Source organism: Rhinolophus hipposideros (assembly GCF_964194185.1).
Source record: "Rhinolophus hipposideros genome assembly, chromosome: 16".
In the NCBI taxonomy this organism is placed as follows: domain Eukaryota; kingdom Metazoa; phylum Chordata; class Mammalia; order Chiroptera; family Rhinolophidae; genus Rhinolophus; species Rhinolophus hipposideros.
In genome coordinates this window covers 49,265,285-49,290,956 of record NC_138062.1, presented here as the reverse complement: position 1 = coordinate 49,290,956, position 25,672 = coordinate 49,265,285, and the positions used below count along the sequence as shown (strand labels likewise).

Below are 25,672 nucleotides of genomic sequence, written 5' to 3'. Positions count from 1 at the left end.
GGGGCCCCTACACTGACACATACTCTGCTGTGTTGCCATCTGGCCACCCCCCTCTCTGCCTTTGCCCAGGCTCTTCCCTCACCTAGGAGTCCTCCTCTCTCTCCTTGACTCCACCTGCTCCTCACGAGACCTACGTGCTCCCTTTGGTCTTCCCCTTCCCCATCCTTTTCATAGCCTTTCTGCCTAAAGCAGGATCTCCAAAGTGGGGACTGTGGAGGGTAGGTCATCCTCGATGGTGGGGCGTTCTGTGCATGAAGCAGTGTCCCTGGTCGCCACCCGCCAGATGCCTGTAACACCCATCCAACCTAACAGTCCCTAGTGTCCCTGGGAGGACATGTCACCCAGGGTGAGAATCCTTGAGATGGATGGATGGATAGATTTATAGAGTTATAGATGGATGGATGGAGTAATTGACTCATGGAAAATAGATACATAGATTCATAGATAAATAGATTTATAGATAGGCAGGAAGACAGACAGAGTCTCTCTCATGCTAAGTCACTTTCTCACCTTTGGCCCTACTGATATTTAGGACTGGATCATTCTCTGTGGTGGGGGCTGCCCTGTGCATTGCAAGGCATTGATCAGCATCCTGCCCCCCCATTAGAAGCCAGTAGCACCCCCAAATTGTGACAACCAAAAATGTCCCCAGATGTTGCTGAATGTCCCCTGAAGGGCGGCATCACCCTGGGTGAGAGCCGCTGGCTCTGGGCATTGGGTATTGTGCTTTGGGCATTGTGTACCTATGTTCCAGGGCTTCTTTTCCTTTCTGGGTGAAATAACAGAGATATCAATGTCCATGGAGCATTTGCCCTGGGGTCAGCACCTCCCCATGCAGTGCTCCATGTCGCCCCAGGGCAGCCTGGGGCCCTGGTGGTCCCACTGTGGGATGCTGGGTTCTCATGCCTCTCCCACCTTGGACTTGTCTTAGAGCCCCCTCCAGCTCCAGCAGCAGAGGTCAATGTGTGTGTGACCTCTCTCCAACTGGCTGTGACCCCCAGCATGGTCCCCCTCGGCCGTCTGCTTGTCTTCTATGTCAGGGAGAATGGAGAAGGGGTCGCTGACAGCCTCCAATTCACTGTGGGAACCTTCTTTGAAAACCAGGTACAACATTGGGAATCCAAGCTTGGGGGAGAGAAGTGGGGGATGGGCAAGCACCGTCTGGGGCTCAGGTCCCCAGGGTGTCAATGCCAGATGGGCTGTGCACAGCTGCCGCTGCTGTCCACATGGTGTCACAGGCAGGACTTGTAAGCAATAATTGGAACGTAAGCTGCATCTTAACTGTCACATCTTCAAAAGTCACCCAGATGGGGATTGCATTCATCACACACAGGGAAAAATGGTCAGCTGTTCTCTGTCCCCACTGGGCTCCAGACCTGAGGGACATTGCTCATGTCCCCAACAATGGGCTCAGGCTCCCTTACCCTCTCTCTGCACCCTTTGAAACTGGCTGCAACATGCCCTTGGCTGGTGCCTGTCTCCCCACCCCTCCCATTCGTCCTCTGCACAGAATGTCCCAGTTACACCAGCCTAGTTTCTGTCATTCTGTCTCCCACTCTTGTCCTCACCTGGGTGGCAAGGTCAGGGTCCTGGCTGAGCTGGCAAGGACTGACTCTCCTTGGCAGGTGGAGAGGGTGGTTGGCCTGGGAGGGTATCTTAAAGCTCCTGGTTTCTTTGCTGTGTTTGGGTTCAGGTTTCACTGATGTATTCAGCAAATGAGACCCAACCTGGGGAAGTTGTTGACCTGCGTGTCAGGGCTGCAAGGGGCAGCTGCGTGTGTGTCACTGTGGTTGATAAGAGCGTCTACCTGCTGAGGTCTGGGTTTCGGCTGACTCCTGCCCAGGTAAGCGGGGCCCTTGGGTGCCAGCCTCTAGCACCTCCATGGGGGTCTCTCACTTTCCAATAAGTGAAGAGTCCTGTGTGACTCCAGATTCTCTCTCTCCATTGGGTTCGTTTCTCAGTGAAATTACTCCTTGTCGCTGCTCCAGTGCAGTTGGAAGGTCTTAGAGTCAGATTCATCAGACCCTTGCAATGTGACTTTATTCTGTTCCCACCTCTCTGACTCCAATCTGCCCATCTTTAAAATGGGTTAATGTCACTGCTCACCTGAAAATAAAAGGCCTTTCAAAGGGAGAGGCAACAAGCATTTATTTGAGATCAGTAAGAATAGCTCTTTGAGGATGCATTGTTTCAGGCAGAAGCCCAAATAGTGTTCCAATTAGGAAACAAAGGCAATGGGTATTTATGAGAAAGGGAAGGGGAACAAATTACATCAGTAGAAGGAAGGCGTTTCTATTGCATGTAACTTAACATAGTGATGTTAATTCTTCACAATTTAAAAAAATTTTCAGTCTAGTAGTCATCAGTCTGGTAGTCATAATAACTGCTTTCTTGTTATCTTTGCAAACAGTTATTTGGGACACAAGGTTGCTTTAGGCCCAGTCCAAAGGTTATTTTTCCATTTTAGCATTCCAGAGGTTTGAGGCATAAGTCGCGCAAAGCTGTTTCTCTGGGATGGTAGCTCTGGCTTCATTTTAAAGTGGCTCAGTTTATATTATTTTTAACACCATCAGTGCCCGTCTCAAGATTGTCTCCCAATGATGTATGTGAAAGGAGGTTGAGACAGAAGCATGCCAGGCCCACGAGAGCCAGTTTGGGTCGAAAGGAAACCATTAGCTGACTGATTTCCACTTCCCCTTTGCCTGTAGGTTTTCCAAGAATTAGAAGATTACGACATTTCTGATGCCTTCGGGGTGTCACGGGAGGATGGGCCCTTCTGGTGGGCTGGGCTGACGGCCCGACGACGCCGGCGCTCCTCTGTCTTCCCATGGCCCTGGGGTGTCACCAAGGACTCCGGGTTTGCCTTCGCCGTAAGGAGAGGTGGTCTTGGATGCTGGGTTCTCATGCCTCTCCCACTTTTGCCCCCTTCCATGCTCCTCTCACTTTGAAACAAAGATGAGTGCGGGTGGAAGCTTTCAAACTTTTATTGCTACAGAACTCATTTCTGATTCTCCTCAGTGAAAGCTCATAAGCAGACCATTGGATTTGCAAAGCAGATGAGAGTAAAATGTTATCAGCATGGACTGACAACTTGAACTTGATAAGGGGCAATGATGTTCAGGGTACTTTGCTGGAAGGAAAACTTTCACATTGGGAGTGGGTGGTCCTGTTCTCAGGCAGCAGGTTCACTTGCAATGACATTCAAAGCTCCTGTCCGTCCCCCTCCTTCCTGGCTACAGGGGGCAGGGGACTGCCTGCAGGTGCAGTAGGCACAAGTGTCCCCCTAGGTCACGCCAGGAGCTCACATGCTGGTAGTCTCCACTCAAATGCGTGTTCCATCTGAAGGTACTTTTCATCTCAGTTTTAAAATAATTTAAAAGGCATTCATCCTATTTTTACCGTGTTTCCCCGAAAATAAGACCTAGCCAGACAATCAGCTCTAATTAATCTTTTGGAGCAAAAATTAATATAAGACCCGGTATTATATTATATTATATTATATTATATTATATTATATTATATTATATTATACTATACTATACTATACTATACTATATTATATAATATTAAAAACCCAGTCTTATATTATAGTAAAATAAGACCGGGTCTTATATTAATTTTTGCTCCAAAAGATGCATTAGAGCTGATTATCCGACTAGGGCTTATTTTCTGGGAAACTGTATTATGGAATTTTTCAAACATATGGAAAAGTTGAACAAACTCATGTATCCTACAATTAGCATTTTGATCTATTAGCTTAAAAGATTTTATGTATATATACATATATGTATATATGTATGTATATATATCATATTATCTATGAGGAGTGATCAAAAACTACAATGAATGTTTAAATAAAAAAATTTATTACAGTAAAAGACACGCTGCCATTAATCCCCCTCAAAATAGGCCCTCTCGCTTCGAACACACTTATCTCATCATTCTTGCCACTTTCTGAAGCAGTCTGGAAGTCCTCTTTCTTAAGTGTCTTTAGTTGTGCTGTCATGGCTGCCTCGATGTCCTGAATTGATTTAAAACGTTTTCCTTTCATGGTCATTTTGTCTTTGGGGAAGAGCCAGAAGTCGCACTGTGCCAGATCCTGTGAATGAGGTGGAGGACACACAGTAATGTTTCTATTTGACAGAAATTACCATACCAGAAACAATGTATGATACGAAGCCTTTCCTTTGTGATCACAAAATACAGTGAATGCTGCTGCCGAGTGCCATCCAATGGAAAGGAAGGAATCTTTAATATTGGAAGTGGCATGTTGAGCCTTAGTAACAGTGTGTGACAAGTTTCAACTTGTTCAGTGCAGTCAATTGGATGTGAGCTATGGTTGAGAGAAGGTGTGTTTTAAAGTGTGCTGTAAATCATCCTCCATCATGACAATACTCCATGTCACACATCGCTTCTGGTACGGCAATTTCTGTCAAATAAAAACATTACAGGGTGTCCTTATTCACAGGATTCACCGGATCTGGCACCGTGAGACTTCTGGGTCTTCCCCAAAGTCAAAATGACCATGAAAGGAAAACGTTTTGAATCAATTCAGGACACCAATGCAGCCACAACAACTCAAGTAAAGACACTCACGAAAGAGGACTTCCAGAACTGCTTCAGAAAGTGGCAAGAACAGTGGAATAAGTATGTTCGAAGTGAAGGAGAGTATTTCGAAGGGGATTAATGGAAAGGTGTCTTTTATGTAATAAATTTTTTTTATTTAAACATTCACTCTATTGCTTGATCACACTTTGTATATTTGAACAATTGACTTATTTGCTAATTGTTTGCTAATATATTAGCAAAAATATATTTATTACATACCTATCTATATTTACATTTATATATCTATATTGGAACAAATGATGTTTCAACTGTACGTTTGTTGAATGCCTGGTAATTTAAACCCCTGGGTCCTGCTGACTTTTGGAACTAAGAGGTGCTGCCTCTGAGTCAAAGAAAGTAGGTTTAAATTCTTTATTCGCAAAGCAGAGTCAGCCAGTCTAGGATGGGACTTCTCCTCAACCCCGCCGTTCCCAATAACTGGCACAGCGATAAAGATACAGTAGTACCTCGGTTTTTGAATGTCTCTGTTGACGAACATTTTGGTTTATGAACGCCGTACACCCGGAAGTAAACGCTTCGGGTTTTTGAACACGACTCAGAAGTCGAACATGTCACACGGCTTCTGCTGAGTGCAAGATCCCGAGGCCCAGCTGTCGGCTGTTTTCGGACGTGTCAGAACTCGAACGGTCTTCCGGAACGGATTACGTTCGAAAACCGAAGTACCACTGTAATTATAACAGGAATAATTGTAGCCCACATACCCCTTGATCTAGATAATACACTGTGCCAGTTGGTTTTTTGTGAATTGTACACAATAGAAAATTAACCCATTTTAAAGTGAACACTTCAGTGGCATTTAGTATATTCACAATGTTGTGCAACTACTACCTCTATCTAGTTCCAGAACTTTTCCGTCACCCCAAAAGGAAATCCCATCTCCATTAGCAGTCACTCCTTATTCCCCCTCCCCCCGAGCCCCAGACAACCACCAATCTGTTTTCTGTCCCTATGGATTTGCTTGTTCTGGACATTTCATATCAATGGCATCATATAATATGTGGCCTTTGGTGTCTAGGCTACAAATGTGTTGGCCTTTCCTTTGCTCTGCCTGGATGGTCACGGAGTGCCATGACCCCCTCAGTCCATGCCACCACGCTCGCAGCAGGGCCATGACACAGCAGCAATGTTGGGCCAGTGGCCCCAGGGTGATGAGAACTAGTGGGGCAATCACATCCACTTCCCCACCGCGGGTCTGGATGTTGTCTGTTGCCTAGGAAACGGGACTGGTGGTGCTGACTGACCTGGTGAGCCTGAACCACGGGCAGGATGGCGGCCTGTACACCGACGAGGCTGTCCCCGCCTTCCAGCCCCACACGGGGAGCCTGGTGGCAGTGGCGTCCTCCAGGCAACCGCCCAGGTAATTGCTGTGGACTCAAGCCGGGTTTTCTGACTTCACCCTGTTGACCTCTAAGGCTGGGTACCAGGTCATTCAATGTGGTGAGGCTGTCCCATGTGCTGCAGGGTGCTGAGAAGCATCCCTGCCCTCCGCCCACCGGATGTCACTAGCACCACTTTCCCCCAGTTGTGACAACGAAAACTATCTTCAGACATCACCCAATGTCCCCTTGGGGACAAAAGCACTACTGGCCTAGGGGGCTGGGTCACTGAGCACTCGGGCCTGCCCCAGTGCATGGGTTGGGGGTGTAGAGAGAAGAAGGTCCGTCAAGGGAGAAGACAGAAGGAACAGGGCAGGGAGGAAAGCTGGGGCTTCATCTTCCAGCTCCCAGAGACTCTGCTTAGAAAATTCTATTACTCTTTCTCCTTCCTCCTGCTTTCCCCCCTCTTCCTTCTCTCCTCTCTCTTCCTTCTTTCCCTCCAACTCTCTGCCTTCTCAAATTGGACACCAAATAATTACTTATCAGTCTTTATTATTTTATTTTAATTCTATGAACATGTAAGCCTTTTGAAGGCTATGAATTTCCCTCTGCTTTGGCTACACCTGAGTTGTGCCGTGAAAAGTTTCCATTATTACTTGGTTCCAAATAGGTTCTCACCTATGGAATGATTCCCTTTTTGAGCTGTGACGTGTCCAGAAGTGCTTTAAATTTTCAAATGATTTTTAAAGTTTTTTTTTATGTTTTGTAAATTGGTGTCAAATGTGTATTGTAGCCAGTGAACATTGTCTGTGATATCCATCGTCTGTTTTTTATTTTGGAGACTGACTATATGGGCAGTGTTTGTAAATGCTCATGTCTATTTGAATGTCCAAACCCCGTCATTGGGTACAGGGCTCTCTATGCATACTTTCATTCAGGCCTATTAATGGTGGTACCCAGATTCTCCATATTTTTGTTGGTTTGTTTGTTTGTTGATTGACATCAATTACTGAGAGAGAGGAATTCACATCTGCCTCTTAGATTTGTGGCTTTGTCCCTGGAGTCATGGAAACCTTTGTTTCACAGGAGGTGATGTTTTCTCCTCTCTCCAGTCTCCCTTTTTGGCCTGTTCCTTTTGATCCCCTGCTGCCTGCCTCTTTTCTCTCCCACTCCCTTCATTTTTCTGCCTCTGCCACTAGCTCCTCAATCCCAGGTCTCAGCCAGCCAGCCTGGGAAGGTGCTCTGAAAAATTAGCCTCCCTGCTCTCTCTGGATTTAAGGGCATGTTGGCTGGAACAGGGGAGGCAAACCTTGGTTGTCCTCACTCCTGCCCACTCCTCTGAGCAAGGGCACAGAACCCAGGAGGGCCAAGGATGAGGTCAGTCCCTCAATGTCTGGGTCTCTCCAGAGACCTTGAGGATGGGTCTGAGCACCCTTGTTCTGAGCCAGAAGTAGCCCAGAGGACCGTCTGCACTTGTGGGCCTGTCCATGAAAGTCCTCTTCATTTTCAAGCCTGCTCTGCCCAGATTGAGAGCCTTCCCCAACGCCCAGTCCCCTCTGCAGTGGTGCCTGGATACCTGGGTCCCCTGGGTTCTTCCTGCCTGGCCACTCATTTAGCAGGAGTGGGGTAAGTCCACAGGGGTCTTCGTTTCCAAACTCCACGTCAGGGTGTGGGCAGAGCAGGCTCCTCCCACAGAAGTATGGATGCACATGGAGGCGTTGCCAGGATATGGTTGGATGAGGGAGTTGGCATTCCGGCCCCTCAGCCTCCACGCGTCAGCCACCACCACAGGGACCCTGGCCCTCCCATGTGCAGGACTCACAAGAGATTGGCCTGGAGTGGGCACAGAAGCAGCCTTCTGAAACCCAGAAACACAAAGGCAATTGTAAATCCCAGTACGGAAAGGTGCAAGAAACGCCTTAAAACGCGGGTGTCTGTGCCTTTTTGTTGGATAACATCCGTATTCTGAGGACAAGATATTATTCTTGCCCATGTGCATGTGGGTTAGAATTGTTTCAAACAGTGTGAAAGGTTATATAATGCAACGGAAGACTCCCTCCCACCTCTAGACCGTCGGTTCCTTTCCTAGAGGCAACCGTGGTCAATAATTCTTAGATATCCTAGAAAAATTTTTGTGCATAGATAAGGATTTAAAAAAAATCATCATTGGGACAATACTGTAATACTGCTGTGCTTTCTTTTTTTAAGTCAACAATAAGTCTTGGAGATATTCCGTATCAGTACATACAATATATGCTTACCTCACTTTTTCGCTTGCATAATGTTCCAGAGTGTGACTGCTTCCTAATTCTTTTAGTGCTGCGATGAACCACTCCATCTGTCTGTCTTTGCACATGTGTCTGTGGGTATTTCCAGCGTGCATTCCTAGGAGAGGTATTACAGGTTGAAAGAATGCGACCATTTTTAATTTTGAGAGGTGGTGTCAAATTTGGAGTCAGTTTTATTATTTTTTTTTAATGAAATGTCAGCCCCCAAAAAAGATGAGCTGTGGGGCTTCTGAGGATGGACCAAGAATGAAATGCACTCTTTAGGAAACAGAGGAGGGATTGGGGGAGGTAGAGGGCTCTATGTGATGGTGCGGAAAAACATGGCAAATCCAGGTGAGGAAATGAGCAGAGGGAGGACATGGGGTCCCTGTGGCCCTTCAGGATATGAAACACCACTGTCGTTTTAAGGTGACTCTGCCAAGCCTTTGATGCCTCGCTTCTAGTCCTAATCAAGTCGCACGTTAACCCTTCCAAGTAAAAGAATGAACGTTTTATATCCTAATTGGGCCGAATGTTAACTCACAAGAGAATTAACATGTTATATCCTGACTGAGTAGAATGTTAACTGACAAGTAAGCAAATTAACACGGTATGTCCTAATCAAGTAAAGTGTTAACCTGCCAGCTAACAGAATTAAGTTATGTTCATGAAACTTGAATCACTTGTTTTTTTATTTTCATAGAGCCGAGAAGAGGAAAAGGACCTTCTTCCCGGAAACGTGGATTTGGCAGTGTCTCAACATCAGGTGAGACCCCTTTCCTTTGCTGTCTTTGTGGGCTCTGAGGCTCTCATGCAAGTCCCGATTGTTCCCAGTGGGTTTGCCTATGGATCAGACACCCACATCTGAGTAAGACGTTCGGCATCCTTTTCTAACACATAAAACCCAAAGCCATGAAGTCAGCCCTAAATCCTGCTGCAGCCTCGGACATCCGCCCATGAAATATGAAATGCGAGGGTTTGTGCCTCTTACGACTCCCTCTTGGGGTAACTCTATCTGCTCTGTTTGCATAACGAGCTCATTAAAACGATTACAGTTCCCTGGAACATGAACTTGACCCCACCCGCCCCCTCCTCACTCCTCCGGGGACTCAGACTCCTGCCCGCAAAACAGGCTGCTTTTCTCAGCACGTTTCCTTTCCACATTTCCCCCCCCTTTTCGTTCTCCTTGAAGCAGCAGTGCCCTGCCAAATTCCTGCCGGATGCAGTTGGCTTTGTTCTTTCAATGCTCCATGTGAGAACAGCAGTGGCACTGGTAGAAGGCAGTGGTAGCCTGCCTGCCCTGGGGAACCAGTGAGGCATGAAAGTTCAGACCCCTGGGCCAGCAGGTGGGCCCACTCCTGAGCCAGGTCCCCCTTTGAGGCACGAGGTGCCACAAGGCACATGACACATGCTCTAACACAGAACTGAGCTCACTGCTGGGGGTTCCTCAGGTTGTTTTCATGGATGTGTATGTCCTCATTATGGGAAGGGTTAACTCCAGGTCAGAATAGATCCAGATTATTCTATTTGCCTTGGGGCCCCAGATTTAAGATGGGTTGTCTGGCTATCATCATTCAAATATGTCTGTTTTCTGGATGCCTGAAGATGTTTTTGGTGCCAAGAATGGCATCTTGAGCAATGCAGGCAGGGTCCCCTCACTCATGGAATTTATTCCCCAAGAGGCTTTATGCTTCAGTAGGATTGGTGAGCTGGGCACAGGGCTTGGGAAGCAGAAGAGGAACCCTTTGGAGCAGCCAGTGAGGCTCCCAGGTGGACCCCAAGCTGAACCCATGTTTTGGGGATCCTGTGTCCAGTTGCCCTGGGAGCTGTTCATATTTCTGATTACAGCTAGTCAGGATGGAGGGATGGCTTTCTGCTGTCACACATTCTGTGGTGCCTTAAGTGCTTATTCCCAAGCTGCAGGGGGCACCTTCCTGGGCCCCGAGTTCGTATGGCTGGAGTCATCTGTTCTCACGTGGCCGCTCGCATGGCCCTGGAGAAGGGCCAACGGGTTGCCCGTCTTTCTGCAGTGACCCGTCCGGCGAGGAAACACTCAGTGTACAGGTGCCCGACTCCATCACCAGCTGGGCGGCCGAGGCTGTGGGTCTCTCTGCCACGTGGGGTCTGGGCATTGCTGAGCCCACCCTCCTGAAGACCTTCAAGCCCTTCTTTGTGGACTTCACGCTGCCTCTCCATGTGGTTCGTGGGGAGCAGGCCAAGATCCCGCTCAGCATTTACAACTACATGGGCGGCTGCGCTGAGGTACTGAACCTGCCCCCCTCACTACACGGCCTTCCCTGTTGGGGGGGGGCAGCATCCATGATGTTAGGAGGTGGGAGGAGGGGGTCATTTTGGGGGACCATGGGGATAGTGTCTGTGACGTTGGGGAGGTAGGGGATATGGGGTCATCCTGGAGAGGCCATGGGGATAGCGTCTTTGATATTGGGGAGGCAGGGTGGATGGGGTCATCCTGGGGAGATCATGGGGGCAGCATGTGTGTTATTGAGGAGGCAGAGGTAGGATGTTTCAGCTTCTAATTCACCAGCCATCTAAACTTGGGGAGGGCCGAGGAGGGGATGGGTGCGTGGCAGGGTTGGGGGTGACAGGTATGATGGAGCCACCACCCTGACTTCTGGCCTGCAGGGGCCTGGGGGGACAGGTATCCGATGTAGGGACTGGAACAGGGGCCAGCACACTTTCTCTGAAAAGGGACAGATAGTAAATATTTCAGTCTTTGCCAGGCAGACGGTCTCTGTCACAGCTACTGAACTCGGTCGTTGCAGCAGGAAAGCCATTCTAGACCATATGTACACAAATGGGCCTGGCCGCATGCCCATAAATCTTTATTTCTGGACACTGAAATTTGGACTTCATATTGTTTCCGTGTGTCATAGACTATCATTCTTCTTTTGATTCCCCTCCCCTCCAATCATTTTTTAAAAATGTAAACAGCATTGTTAAGTCTCTGACCTTATAGAAACAGTGGGTTGGGTTAGGGTCAGGTTGTACCATCTCTGGGCCCAGAGACAGGAAATCCTGCAGGTCAACTAAGCAGACACCCGGAATCCCAGTTTGTACTCACAAACTCGCTGACCTTGGTCATGTAGTTCAACTTGTTGGTGTGTCAGTTTCCATAGAGCGAGCGTCAGGGAGAGAGGAGCCCCACCGGTGGTTACAGAGGTAAATGAATGAGTACAAGTAGGTGCTAAGAACAGTGACCACAGAGCCGCAGACCTTGTTGATGCTGTTATTGGGGTTCTGGCTCCTGTGGGGGGTATACAGTGGGGGCCATGGCTCCCTCTCAGAGGAAGTGGAAAAGGCTGCTGTACTAATTTCTTTTCTTTTTTCTTTTTTATTGGGGAATATTGGGGAACAGTGTGTTTCTCCAGGGCCCATCAGCCCCAAGTCATTGTCCTTCAATCTAGTGAAGGGCATAGCTCAGCTCCAAGTCCGGTTACTGTTTTCAATCTTAGTTTCAGGGGGCACAGCCCACCATCCCATGTGGGAGTCGAACCGGCAACCTTGTTGAGAGCTCGTGCTCTAACCAACTGAGCCATCTGGCTGCCCCTCTGGAAGCTCAGTGGCAGCTCGTTGTCTGCATTCTGGTTGTGGAGGGTGCAGCTCATAGGCCTATGTGGGAATTGAACAGGTGACCCTGTTGTTCAGAGCTCGCGTTCTAACCAACTGAGCCATCCAGTCGCCCCTGGATCAGTTTCTTATAGCTGCTATAAGAAAGTAGCACAAACTGGGTGGTTTTAAACAATAGAAATTTATTCTCTCACAGTTCCAGAGGCCAGAGTCCAAGGTCAAGGTGTGGGCAGGGTTGGCTCCTTCTGGAGGCTCTAAGGGAGAATCTGTCCAATGCCTCTCCCAGCTTCTGGCAACGACCGGCAACCCTTGGCGGTCCTTTGGCTTGTGGCTGCATTGCTCTCGTATCTGCCCCTGTCTCCATGTGGCTTCTTCCCCATGTATACCTCCTTATCGCCTTTCCTCTGAATGTCTGTGTCCAAATTTCATCTTATAAGGAAGGACCCTAATCATATTGGATGAGGATCCACCTTAAGACCTCATTGGAACTTAATGACATCTGTAGAAATCCTATTTCCAAATAAAGTCACGTTTACGGGTACCTGAGGTTAGGACTTCAACATATATTTTTGGGGAGACACAGTTCAACTCATAATAGCTCCCCTGAGGTGGTGGCTTGGGGCTGACCTTGGAAGATTTCACACCCTGGTGGTGAGCTGGGATAGCAGGTGACGTGAAAGGACCCGTGAGAACCAAGATCAGATGGGGGCACAGGGGGGAGGGTTTTTTTGGGGGGCTGTGCATTCATGTGGCTTGGGCAGACCAGGGGCACCCATCTCCCTGATCTTGGCCTGGATGTCAGCCGGTGGATGGGAGGCAGGGAAGGGAGGAGGGCTCCTTCATTGGCGGGGATTGTATGCTGAGGCTTCGGGCAGAGGCCTGAATGGGGCGCAGGGTCAGCAGTCCAGCCATGAACAAGTCTGGTCTTTGCAGGTCGGCCCAGAGCTCCGGCCGCAGGTCTCAGCCTTACCCCGGCCCCTGGGCACCGTGGACATGGCTGTCCTTCTCCTGGACCTGCCATGTGCTGGCTCATTTCATACCAAGGGCAGAAAACATGAGCTTTAGCTCCAGACTAGAGACGCTGTAGAAACCAAGAGATTTTACTCCCCCAAAAACAGACTTATGGCTTTTTCTAAAAAATGAGGACATTTAGCCAGGCAGTGGTTGGAATTTATGCCCTGAAGGGCGCCAATGCTGCTGTGCATTTGTGGGCAGGGGGTTGTCTCAATGCCTCACTGTTCCCAAAAGACCCTCTAGGTTTTAGCTTGGCAGTTCTAATTATTGGCTCATTTTGCATCAGTTTTCCTGTCTGTAAACTGGGCCTAAGACCTCGACCTGGCTCCACTCACCACCACAGGCTCAGTGTTTCATTCAGTTCTGTTTCTTTAGCTCAAAGCAGGACACCCACTAGGTGCTTCATCTATGCTGGTTGGACAAACGGATGTAGAGCAAAGAGCCTGTTCTAGATTGGGGGGTATAAGCATACATGCACACGGAGACACTAGTGTGCACACATATGCATGTACATATGTGTACAATGGCATGCTTGCACACATGCTCGTAGATATAGACACAGACACAATTTATACACGCACACATATGCACGCACACGCACACCCACAGAGCGCTGTTAGGACGCTGTGGACCTCAGTGGTTGCAGAGAGGCTCAGCGAAAGTGCTCTGCAGGGCACTTCCTGTCAGTGGAGTGGTCCCTGCCCCCTGATGCTCTGAGGTGGACATGAGACGCTGCCCTGGCTCTGGTCTTGGTCCCGAGGCGGAACTGGACCTGTGGGGTTCGGGGGGCTGAGGGCGGGGGCCTCCCAGCAGGACAACGGCGAGTATTGGTTCTGATTGGAACTGGACAGGGGGCCTTTCCAGGAGGGCATGGCTTTTGGAGAGAGCCGACAAGGCTGATGGCGGCATTGGGTGGTGTGCTGGGAGGGCACACAGGTTGCAGGCGCCATCAGTACTCACCACCCCTGCAGGTGTATGTGAAGATCTCAGTTCCCAAGGGCATCCGGTTTGTGGGGCATCCCGGCAAACGCCATCTGACCAAGAAGATGTGCGTGGCCCCTGGGGAGACCGAGCCCATCTGGGTGGTTCTGTCCTTCAGTGATCTGGGGCTCAGCAACATCACAGGTGAGGGCCTTGTGCTTCTTCAGGCACCCACCTTTCAGGCCATCAAGGGCCCAGGTGCTGACCAAAGGCACAGGTGAGGGGGAGGTGGGCAGCCGGGGAGGTCAGGACTATCTTGAGGGACAGGACAGCAGCGGGGGAAGCAGGGCAGAGGGAATGGTCAAGAGGTAGGGGGAGGCGGCCCCTGGGGGGGTCCTGAGGCCTCATCTGGGGAGAGCTGGACTCGGAAGGTGCCGAACCAATGGAACACACACACGTGTGCACACAGAGGCTTGCACAAGCATGCACACACAAGCAGGCAGGATATCCATGCATACGCACATGCATGCACGCATACACACACACAAGTGCATATACATGCACAGACAAATGTACATATACGTACACTTGCACAAACATACATGTATCTGCACATATGCACACCTGATACAAGGATGGGGACAGGACAGCTCCCTGTTCTGAGAGCAGCACCAAGCACTCCAATCTCCGCAGCCAAAGCCCTAGCTTACGGAGAAACAAGCTGCTGCCGGGACGGGAAGTCCATCAAACACCCAGAGGAGAATTACACTGTCAGGAGGGACCACATCAGGCGCAGCGTGGTGGTTGAGGTAAGCCCACGCCCGCATCCAGGGCGCTGGACCAGGGCCCCTTTCCCTGAAGAATTCTCTGGTTCCGTGAGGCAGGGGCCCAGCCTGAGTGTGGGGTCTCTGCCTGAGCCAAGGCTAGGGCAGCCCCCACGGGTCCCTCCAGGGCTTGGGGCAGGTGAGGAGGCTTCCTCACCACAGGACTGCAGCATCCGGCCCCTCCATGATGCAGAGCTGGCTATGGTGAACTGGCCTGGGAGTCCCCAGGGCTGCAGGGAAGCGTGGCTGCTCCAACTTAGCACCTGACATAAAAGAAGTATTAAAAGTTGAGAGCTGTGTGGGTCACACCAAATTCCGAGAGGCATATTGGGTTCAATTCTGGGCATCCCTTTAAAGAGAACAAGCTGGCTGCCTTCTGTGATTTGGGAAATGTCTGGAAGGAGCAGAAGCAGGAGCATGGATGGAAGAGGCAGGAGACAAGGGATGTGTGGGAGTCAGTGGAACAGAGACCTCGTTCTTGGCAGACACGGCCACCCACTTCTCAATACTCAAGGACATTAGACGTTAGTTGGGGCCTTAGGTTCCGGCAGCCTTTCCATCTGAGTGTTCCTTACCCAGAGGGAGAAGCCAGTCTGGGAGCCGGGATGAATGGGGTGGCCAGAAGGGCAGTGGGGTGTGGGGAGCATGACAAGTTCAGAAGCGGTTGGTGAGTTCCTTTGACTGGAGCCTGGGGAAGGGGAAGAGAGCCTCCGTTTCCCAGCCTGGGCTTGGGAGGTGGGTAGTTCAGTCCTTTTCTGTGCACATGCAACGTTGGCATCACTCTGTGGGGTCCAGAGTTGGAGCTGCCACCGTGGGAGGGTGACCCCCCTGTGATGACTGCCTTCCAACACTCAGTTCTCCTTGTTTCTCTGTTTCAGCCTGAAGGAGCGCCCCGCACATACACCTACAGCGCTTTCTTCTGTCCCAACGGTGAGTCCCCGGGCTCACCCCACCTTCTATAACTTCAGCCCTAACCCCTGCTCTGTTGCAGCTCTCCTACTGCTCCATGGACACTCGCCCTCCATGAGGGCAGAGAACTGAGATGTCCTTCCTGAGCACAGCCATGGGCCAGAGTGAGGGCTGGGCATCTGCCACACAGGAAGTGAGTGTACATAATTGTAGACTGTAGGTGCCAATGAGAAAAGAGACTGCAGTCAGGAGTAGGGCTGTCCTCGGGGCCCTGGGGTGAGGAGCCCAGGGTCCAGGGAAGGGCGGGCTTAGAGTGACATCAGGGGATCAAGGGAGACCCAGAACCTTGGTGCAGCACAGGAGGACGTGGGAAATGAAGGTGGCTTCCAGAAGGTGTGGTATCTGGGGTCCACCTCAGTCCCCTGAAATTGACAGTATACCTGCACGTGTTCCATGAACAGGACATGGGTACAGAGAGTGCCCAGTGGGTGAAGTGGCCAGAGAAGGGCCAGCCACACCTCTGCCTTGGTGGGGTCAGGGAACAGGAGCCTGGGTTGCCTGTGGGAGAGTCTGTCCCTTCCCCATCCAGCTGCTGCCTGAGGAGCCGTCCAGCTGGGACCTCGGGCTGGGCCGGGCACCCAGCAGTCACCCGGGGGCTTTGCAGGAGGCAGAGCTGAGGATTTGGAGTCCCTGGGTCACATCCACCCTCAGGTGAACCCCCTCCCCATTGCTAAGGCATTCAGTATGAATATGTATTCTGCATGTTAGTCCTTAATCAGAAAATGCTTTACAAAGGTACTTCTCCCAGTCTGTGTCTTCATTCCCTTAATAGTGTCTTTGAAAGAGCAGAAGTTTTTAATTTTGATCATGTCCAGTTTATCGATTTTTCCTTTATGGATTAATTTTTGTTGTTGTAGCTAAGAAATCTTTGCTAAATCCTGTTTCCTTCCCCACGTTTTACACTTTTAGGTTTTGCATTTATAAAATGGCTATGACCCACGTGGGGGTGAACGTTTGGAGAGTGTGCAAGGCACGGGTCAAAGTTCATGTCTCTGCAGCTGGATAGCCAGGTGTTCCAGCCCCATTTCTTGAAAAGGTTTTCTTTTTTCTATGGAATTGCCTTCGCAGCTACGTGGAAAGTCAATTGTTCATACATGTGTGGATCCATTTCTACACTCGCTGTTCTGTTCCATTACCCATTTGTCCATGTGGACACCAAACCATACTGTTGTGATTGCTGTGCCTTTAGAGTAAGTCTCAGTGTCCGATGGAGGGCCCTCCAATGTGGTTCTTCTTTATCAAAGTTGTTTCGCCTCTTCTAGGTCCTTTGTGTTGCCCTATAAATTCTGGAATCAGCTTTGCAATTTCTCCAAAGACCCTGCTGGAATTTTGACTGGGATTGGGTGGCATCTGTAGATCGGTTTGGGGAATAATTTACATCCTGGGAATATTGTCTCCTGACCCATGAACATGATCTAACTCTCCACAGGTTCGGCTCTTCTTTAGTTTCAGCAGCGTGGCTCAATTGGCAGCAGACAGGTCTCGTGTAGGCTTTACCTTCTGTAGGATGCGTCCCTGTGAGCATTTCACTTGGCTGTGCTGTTGGCAAAGCTGCTGACTGAGCCACCGTGAGACTGGCCCCTGGGGGTCCCGATTCTCCAGGTGCCCCCACAATGTCCCCTCTCCTTCCTTTCATCTAGAGAGAGTCCATATCTCCACACCCAACAAGTACGAGTTCCAGTATGTGCAGCAGCCACGGCGCCTCACCTGTTTTGACATGGCTGTACGAGCCCACAATGATGCCCGCGTGGCCTTGTCCCCTGGGCCCCAGGACACGGCCGGCATGATCGAGATTGTCCTGGGGGGACATCAGAACACCAGGTCCTGGATCTCTACCAGCAAGATGGGAGAGCCTGTGGCTAGCACACACACAGCCAAGATCCTCTCCTGGGATGAGTTCAGAACGTTCTGGATCAGCTGGCATGGCGGGCGCATCCAGGCACGGCTGGGCTGGCTGGGGCGGGCATGGGAACCTCATGGTTCTCTGATATTTGCTGCTTCCTGCTCTGTGTCTGGTTCTGATGAGGTGGTGGGGTGGGGAGGAGGGAGTGTAAACACAGGGCACCACCTCAAGTTGCTCACAGTCTTCCAAAAAAATAAAACAAAAAAAGTGTGGTAAGAGCTATGGCAGAGGAAGCGCTCAGGAATCTGGGAGCTGAGGGATGGTGTGTGGTCAGGGAGAAAGAAAGTGGATATGAGCAGGCGAAATTGGAGGCTGGGAGCACTTTCTGAGCCAAGTAGAGGGGACATATAAAAGGAGCAGCTAATACAGCTTTCTAGAGGAAGGCCAGAGCCATACTGGGTTTTGAAGTATGAATAGGAGTTCACCAGGCAAACCAGAGCAGAGGCTGTTCCAGGCAGAGGGAACAGCATGTGCAAAGGCCTAGAAGTTCCAGCAAGCCTGGTCACTTTGGAACATGTAGATGTCATGCTTGTTTCTCTTGGCCATTTAATGGATAGGGTGACCTCTAGTTTCTCTGACCATAGCCCTGTTGCCAGTGTCACTGCTGCCTGAGTGCCACTGCATGCTTGCTTCCAGCGCCCAGCAGCAATGGCCTCTTTCTCCAGGTTGGCTATGGTCCGGAGCCATCCAACGAGTCTGTCATCATGGCCTGGACCCTCCCCAGGGCACCAGAGGTCCAGTTCATTGGCTTCTCTACTGGTTGGGGCTCCATGGGCGAGTTCCGTATCTGGAGGAAGATGGAGGTAGACGAGAGCTACAGTGAAGCCTTCACCCTGGGGGTTCCGCACAGCGCCATCCCCGGGTCTGAGCGGGCGGCTGCTTCAATCATAGGTGTGTCTGCCCCATAGCCTGGCTTGGGGAGCATGGGGACAAGAGCCCAGGGGGCAAGGTGGCCACTCCAGGCTGAGTCTCACACAGGGCTTTGCTGGGACCTGTGCCTCTGGGGCCTCTAGCCACACACCCACTCACCTGACAAGCAGCTTCTAGTGCCTCTCTATGTTGGGGTCTCGGGGCAGACCCAGAGATGACCCGAGCCTTGCCCTTGAGGGGCTCCTAGTCTGGGCAAGAAGACAGGTCCACACCTACTCAGTCCAAGATCTATGTAGGGTAATCCCAAGGGGCAGGTGATAAACTATGGGGACAGTGGGTCTGAGGTGATATGCAAAGATCAAAAAGCCAGGTACAGCGTGGGGAGCAGGAGTCTTGGTGAGAGGGTGAGGTGTCCAGAGCTTTTACTGAGTAGGGGTAAGAGACTGTGACCAGGGGGCTCAAAGGGCCAGATGGGCTGAGTGGACACGAGGAGCAGTCCAGTTTCAAAGGGCAGCATTAGCAGTCAGAGGTGGGGGTGGCCGGTGTTAGGCCACAGGCAGGCTCCTACCTCTGTGGAAAGCTGTCCCTAGGACGGCCAGAGCACTGGGTAAGGCCGGCCCCCAGCCCAGCCCTCTTTTCCTTCACGCCAGGAGACGTCATGGGGCCAACCCTGAATCACCTTAGCCACCTTCTGCGGTTGCCCTTTGGCTGTGGGGAGCAAAACATGATCCACTTTGCGCCCAATGTCTTTGTCCTGAAGTATCTGCAGAAAACCCAGCAGCTCAGCCCCGAGGTGGAGAGGGAGACCACAGATTACCTGATACAAGGTACTGGGGGAACTGCCTGGGAGGAGGGTGTGGGGAGGAAGGCAGAGGTGACCTTGCGGGGCGCAGCCCGCACAGCAGGAGCTGCGCAGCGGATACGGAGGAAGTGGAAGTGGATGAACGACGCCACTGGGTGGCTGGATCTGGTCACTGTCATCAGGAGCCTGGTGTCCACACCTGTTAGGACAAGGTTCTGAATGCTGGTGATTAGCCATGGGGAAACAGCATCTTTTAAAAATGGATATATATATATATATATATATATATATATATATATATATATATATATATATATTGAACAATAAGAGCAATGTAATAACAGTATAAAAAACATTTAGAGAAGAAAAACTCCCCCATAATGCCCTTATAGGAGTGGGCTCTGGGTTCACTGTCCTGCCCTCAGCAGCACAGATTAGCTCTGCCTCTCTTGGTGCCCTACGCTGTGGCCTTGGCCGTGTGTCCTGCCCCAAGCTGTGGGTATAAGATTCACCCACGGGGCTGAGGGAAGCTGTGGTCCTTTTGTCCCCGCTGCTGTGTGGAGGGATCATGGTCAGTGTGTGTCTGTTGACGGGCTCAGGACTTTTAAAATGCTACTGCTGTGAATCGTCCCATTCGTGGGCTAGGTGAAGACGTCTGAGTATCGCAGGAATGGAATTGCTGGGTCTCGGGATGAGTTCAGTTGGTAATCACTGTCGGGGCTCACATGGCCCATGCCCCCTGCCGCCCCCACAATAAGAACAAACGCCCAGCTTAGAGGCTCCAGAAACCTCCTGACCTCCCTCCCTCCCTCCCTCCCATCCCATCTTGCTTCCCTGCTCCAGGACTCTGGCACCTTCTGTTCTCTGAGCACATCAAGCTCTGGCTCCAGCAGGTGGAACAGCCCCGACCTCTGGGGACAGAGGGTGTGGCCTTGAGATGGTGCATTTCATTCACTACGGGGCATGACTGAGGGCTGGTGTGTGGCCGGGAGTCACAGAGGGGTGATGTCAGGAAAACGGAGAAACAAAGCAGAGGCTTTAGCCACCCCTGATGTGGCATGGGGCAGTTTTCAAGGACCCCAGATATAACGTAGGATGGTTTCAAGGATCCAAGATGTGGATGTGGCATTGTTTGGGGGTCCCAGGGTAAGACGTTGGCTGGCCTGAGCCAGGCCATGCAGCGGGATGCTCACCCCACAGGCTACCAGCGGCAACTGACCTACAAACACCAGGATGGCTCCTACAGTGCTTTCGGGGAGCGGGACGCATCAGGAAGCATGTGGTGAGTCCCCACTCCTGGCACACCACAGAGGCTTACACCCTCTGCCCCCGGCTGCAGCCACAGCCTCACATCCAGCACAGCAAGGCCAGGAATTTGGGGCCTGATCCCCAGAGTGACAAGCATCCTGCCTGGGAAATGGGGCAGCATTCTCCTCCCCCCACGGTTCAGAGGGGTGAAAGCAGGCGGCTCTGCCTGGCCCTGGATGGGGCGGGGGGCGGGGTGGTGGTAACAGTTACTGTTACTCTTCCTGCTCTTGGTGGTGTTGCACAGCACCCAGGAACTGCTCTCTGGCCCTTTGGGAGCACGTCCTGGGCACTCGGGGCCTCCTCAGAGCCCACTACACTTGGGGATGGAGGGTAACCCCAGCAGAAAGGGAAGAGCTGGGAGCGGCCAGACCACTGCCTGGGTTGGGGTGTGCGGGAGGAGTGGCCTGGTTGCCCTCATAAGCGGCTCCCTCTGACTTTTGGGATGACTATGGCAGGGAGGCCCCACGGGGGGCTGGCACACCTGACTCTTGTTCCCTGGGATCCTCGGACCATGGCAGTTTGTGGCGTCATCATGGATTTGCCTCGTCCACTTTGGGGCTTATAGACTGGGGGGCAGCCCCAACTGACCCCAGAGGGCCTCCCTCTCCCCAAGTGCCAACCTGCAGCAGCTGTGTCCTTCGGTCAATGGTGTCCACTACACAGCCACAGTGCCAGGGGCCGTGGGAGTGGGGACATGTCTGGCTGAGCCCTGGGGTATGCAGCGTCGCTCATTGGCTCCAGAGGGGCCCAGGCTTGGTGACCTGCCCAGCCTCCTGTCCCCCAGCAGCCCATCCATTGTCCCAGGTCTGGCCCGAGGGCTCTGCCTTGCTGACAGCCCTTGATGCAAGGTGGCAGTCATGCCCTGGCAAGCAGAGGCCCCCGCCCGACTCAGGGGTGGCCGAAGCCACTGACTCACTCTCTGAAAGCTGGCTGAGCCGCAGCAACCCCCAGGGGCCTCTGCTGGTCAGAAATAGTGAGCTATGACTCATGATATACCCTCCCACCGTGGGCACACACACACACACACACACACACACACACACACACACACAGCTCGAGCAAGACCAATTCCATCATGGTGGTAGAGATGTGACACCCAGAAGCTTCTCCCTCCACCTTCCCCCATGAAAGGTCCCTGTAGGAGGAGGCTGCAGGTAGCACAAGCAGCAGCAGCAGCATCCATTCTGGAGCTGGAAAACTCCGGGCTCTGGCTGGTGAGCTGTGTGGCCGTAGACCACATGCCCAACCTCTCTGAGCCTGTTTCCTCACCACACATGACTCTCAGGACTGGGATCCAAGAAGCAATGGCGATAAGGGCATGGGTGTGCTCAGTGCGCTCGCCACGATGGTTAGTACTTCTCCCTGAATAACGTGGCTCAGGGGATCCAGCACTGAAGCCTTAAAACTCAGGATCTGTGGTAGCTGGGTTCCTGTGCTCCAGTGTTCATTCATTCGCTCACTCATTTGTTCATTCAGTGACTGCTGCGATGTGCCAGGCCCTGTTCTTAGTCTTACAATTTGTGGACCAATATTGCTATATCATTATTAACTACGGTCCATAGTTTACAATCAGGTTCACTCTTGCCGTTGTACATTGTATGGATTTAGACAAATGTACAGTGTTACACATTTACCATTACGGTGTTATACACTGTACTTCCACTGCCCTAAAAATCCCCTGTGCTCTGCCTGTTCATCCCTCCTTCCCTCTCCGCCCCTGGCAACCACTGATCTTTTGATTGTCTCCATAGTTCTGCCTTTTCCAGGATGTCAGAGAATTGGAATCAGACAGTCTATGCCCTTTTCAGACTGGCTTCTTTCACTTAGCAATATGCTTTTTAGGTTCCTCCATGTCATCTTGTGGCTTGATAGCTCATTTCTCTGGGTTCCATTATAGAGATGTACCTGTTTGTTCATCCCTGTTGTGTTTTAAAAATGGAAAAGTCAAGAGAGCTGTGTAACAGAATGTGGGAATTCCACAGTTCCCAGCACACGGGCAGCTGAGTTCTGTCTTTGCCCCCATGTCCCAGCCATTCACACAGGGTTTGTAATTTCCCTCTGGCTGCTGCATACGGAGCAAGCTAGGGGCAAGGGCAGGATAGGGAGACGGGCGCCAGGGGGTGGCCTGAAGCCAAGAATGGACAACAGTGACACAGAGGTAGGGCTGCGGGGGTCCAGTGGGGGGTTCTGAGGGCCCAGAGGCACCCATCCCAGAGTGAAGGTTTCCTCTGTCCAGGAGGTTTCCTCTGGGGAGAGACCCCTGAGCTGAGTGTTCAGAGATAAGTGGCATCTCATCCTGTGAAGAAGGGAGCAGGAACGTGATGTGTCCAGGGCTTGGATGGAGTAACTGAAGCTAGTGGGTTGGTGGGAATTTTTCCGCTGCAAGCACCAGAAAACTGGCTGGAAAGCAATTCTGAATATCCATTCACACCACGACACTGGGGAGGCTTCAGGGTTGGCCGGTCTGGCAGCCCCACAATGTATTGGGGCCCCTGGATCTTTCCTTCAGTCCCTATAGACTCCATCAGTATGATGGCTTACCCCCTTGTGGTGGCAAAATGGCTGCAGCTGCTCCCATCATCACCTTGTGCCCATTTCAAAGCCATGAGCAGGCCTGAGGACTGGAATGTCCATCGCCGTGGCTGGCTTGGGCCACAGAGGGTCCAAGTGTCCCAGGTACCGTGCTGCCAATTCCCCAGCAAGAGCTAGGATCTCTCGGCAAGACTAGGCAGCTCTTGGGGAAAGGCTGTGGAGGGCAACGAGGAAGGTCTCCTGCCCCTGGCAGGGGGAGGTGGGACTGGGTCGGCTCATAGAAAGGCCTTGAGTGCCCCGCGAGGAGCAGACCTGGGTGCTGGTGGGGTGGGAGGGTCCACGCAGGGAGACTGGGCTCCTTCATCAGGCCAGCTGGGTGCCCACACACTTCCGTCCAATGCTCTCAAGAGCCCTGTGAGGGCAGACAGGACTCTTCCATCTTACAGACGAAGAAGTGGAGGCTTGGGACAACGTGGGGAGCATGCTGCCATCCCTCGAAGGGCACAAGGGAGGTGACCCGGTTTGCGAACCCCCAGCCCCTCCTGGTCCTGTTTCAGGCTCACGGCTTTCGTCCTGAAGTCCTTTGCCCAGGCCAGCAGCTTTATCTTCATTGACCCACGGGAGCTGGTGGCCACCAAGGGCTGGATCGTCAGGCAGCAGCGGGCAGATGGCTCGTTCCCGGCCGTGGGCAGGATTCTGAACAAGGACATCCAGGTGAGCGGCCGCTCAGGCCTCCTGCCGGTGCCTCGGCCCTTCCCTGCCTGCCCCACTGTGCTGCCTGGGGCCCGTACAGTGGGCGCTGTCCCCCTGGCTTGGGGTGAAGCCTGCGTCCTCTTGCAGGGTGGGATCCACGGCACAGTCCCACTGACGGCCTACGTGGTGGCTGCGCTCCTGGAGCTTGGCACAGCCTCCGAGGTGAGCACAGGGGCCTGGGAGATCGGGCAGGTGTGTGGGGCAGGTGGTTGCCCCTAGGCCGTGTGTGGGCCAGGCCTAGGGTCTGGTTCACTTGCTATGTCATCCCTGGCACATGCCCTGGGCGGTACATGGTACGTCTCGGCACCACACCTCTGCGGCAGTTCCCATGATTCATCCAGGTCTAAAGATGGAATGCTTTGGGACAGCATTCTTTCTGTGATCTTCAACACTAAAGCAGAGTCATCTTAACTCCTTGGCCCCCCCTGAGGCCCACACGAACACCATCGCCCATCTGCTACACTCATTAACGTTTCTAATCACTCACTTTTCCGTGTAACCATTACTATTAGGCAGCTTCCCTGAACCGAGCCCATTACTGGACAATGGACTGGGTTTTCTGTCCTCTAGTTGCTCACATGGGGGTGAGGGTGAGTGTGATCAGGGTTGGTGGACTTCCTGAAGGAGGCAACAATTGAGGTGAGGTCTGGAGGATGAGGAGAGCAGTGGTCTTAGAAGCCAGCTTGGTGATGAAGTACGATGGAGTGGGGTGTCCAGGGCTCTGCCTCTTTTTCACAGAGCTTTTCTGGGTTGATCTGCTATGCTCAGACTTCATTTGGAAGAAGGTGGAGCCACATAAAAGAAAGAGGATGGGGTTATGAAAACTTGGGCTGCAGGCAATGGGAGTCCCAGAAGGATGCAGAGCGAGGGCCAGTATTCTCCCCAGGCACACCGGGGAAGCTGTGAGTGGGTGGTGGGTGAGCTGGGGGCAGAACGGCCTCCCAGGGCTCCACTTCCCACCCAACCCCGCAGGAGGAGAGGGGTGCCATTGCCAGAGCGCAGCATTTCCTGGAGTCCAACGTGGCCCTGGCCTCGGACCCTTACATCAGTGCCCTGACCGCCTACACACTGACCCTGCTCCGCAGCCCAGCAGCCCCCGCGGCCCTGCGGAAACTCCGCAGCCTGGCCATCATGCAGGGTAGGTGTCCCCTGCCTACCACCTCAGCAGCCACAGTGTGGGACCCATCCACCTGGAGCCCCAGGAAACAGTTCATGCACACATGCATGGAGTAAGGAGGCATCTTTTGCTCAATTTATTCTACTCTATTATTCGTTCATTATTACATTTCTTAGTGGCTTCATCTGATTATGTGGTTTGAGCCTAAGCATCAGTGTCTTCCCTTGTGAAACGGGATACTGAGCTCCTCCCTGCCAGGACGGACAGAGCTCAGGGATCCCCAGCAGAGGATTCCCCGGGCTTTCTGGAAACCATCCCTGCAAGACTGCTGGGCGGCAGGGGAGGTCTGCACCTGGCTCCCTCCTGCCCTGCCTCCCAGCACTGGGTGAGCTTCAGGAAGCGTTTTCATCGTCGGGGTGCCAGGCTCCCCGACTACAAAATGACTACCCACTGTGTTCGGAGAGCCCCAGTTACTGAGCTGTGACTTCTCTGGATGCCCCCAAACTGTGTTCCCTTCCCCCACGCCCCCACCCCTCATAGTCTAAGCAACTGCACTGGGGCTCCCATCCAGCTTTTCTGCTTAAGACATCACCTGAAGAGTTGTTGCACTACTTAAGGAAAAAAAAAAGTTAGAAAGTAAAATTCTGAAGCCGACCAGCTGGAGGAGGGTTTCTATTCAGGACTAAATGCTCAGGATGGGGAGTGGGGGTGGCTCGTTTATTTCTGGGTTTGAGGGCCTTTTACAGTTTACATGAGCTCAGCATCCTTGGAGCCTTTGCAAATGGGGAGTGACTTCATGGGTGCTGAATGGGGACACATCAGGGCTTAGCCAGGAGGGAGGCCATTGATTAGTGATGTC

General features: G+C 51.9%; 1 protein-coding gene across 2 annotated transcripts in view; it reads left to right on the top strand.

Annotated features, from left to right (window-relative positions):
• Positions 1–25,672, top strand: part of CPAMD8 (C3 and PZP like alpha-2-macroglobulin domain containing 8) — a 65,290-nt gene that overhangs the window by 28,540 nt on the left and 11,078 nt on the right. For both annotated transcript variants that reach the window (XR_013995213.1, XM_081077767.1), the window contains exons 15-30: positions 932–1,104; positions 1,694–1,843; positions 2,709–2,870; positions 5,844–5,986; positions 8,916–8,978; positions 10,243–10,474; positions 13,786–13,939; positions 14,429–14,544; positions 15,438–15,489; positions 17,169–17,467; positions 18,097–18,322; positions 18,952–19,128; positions 20,304–20,385; positions 23,501–23,657; positions 23,784–23,858; positions 24,669–24,834. Coding sequence is in view for 1 of the 2 variants with exons in the window: in XM_081077767.1 (XP_080933893.1) it covers positions 932–1,104; positions 1,694–1,843; positions 2,709–2,870; positions 5,844–5,986; positions 8,916–8,978; positions 10,243–10,474; positions 13,786–13,939; positions 14,429–14,544; positions 15,438–15,489; positions 17,169–17,467; positions 18,097–18,322; positions 18,952–19,128; positions 20,304–20,385; positions 23,501–23,657; positions 23,784–23,858; positions 24,669–24,834 (2,427 nt within the window). In the remaining variant the exon portion in view is untranslated. The remainder of the gene's footprint in view (positions 1–931; positions 1,105–1,693; positions 1,844–2,708; positions 2,871–5,843; positions 5,987–8,915; positions 8,979–10,242; positions 10,475–13,785; positions 13,940–14,428; positions 14,545–15,437; positions 15,490–17,168; positions 17,468–18,096; positions 18,323–18,951; positions 19,129–20,303; positions 20,386–23,500; positions 23,658–23,783; positions 23,859–24,668; positions 24,835–25,672) is intronic.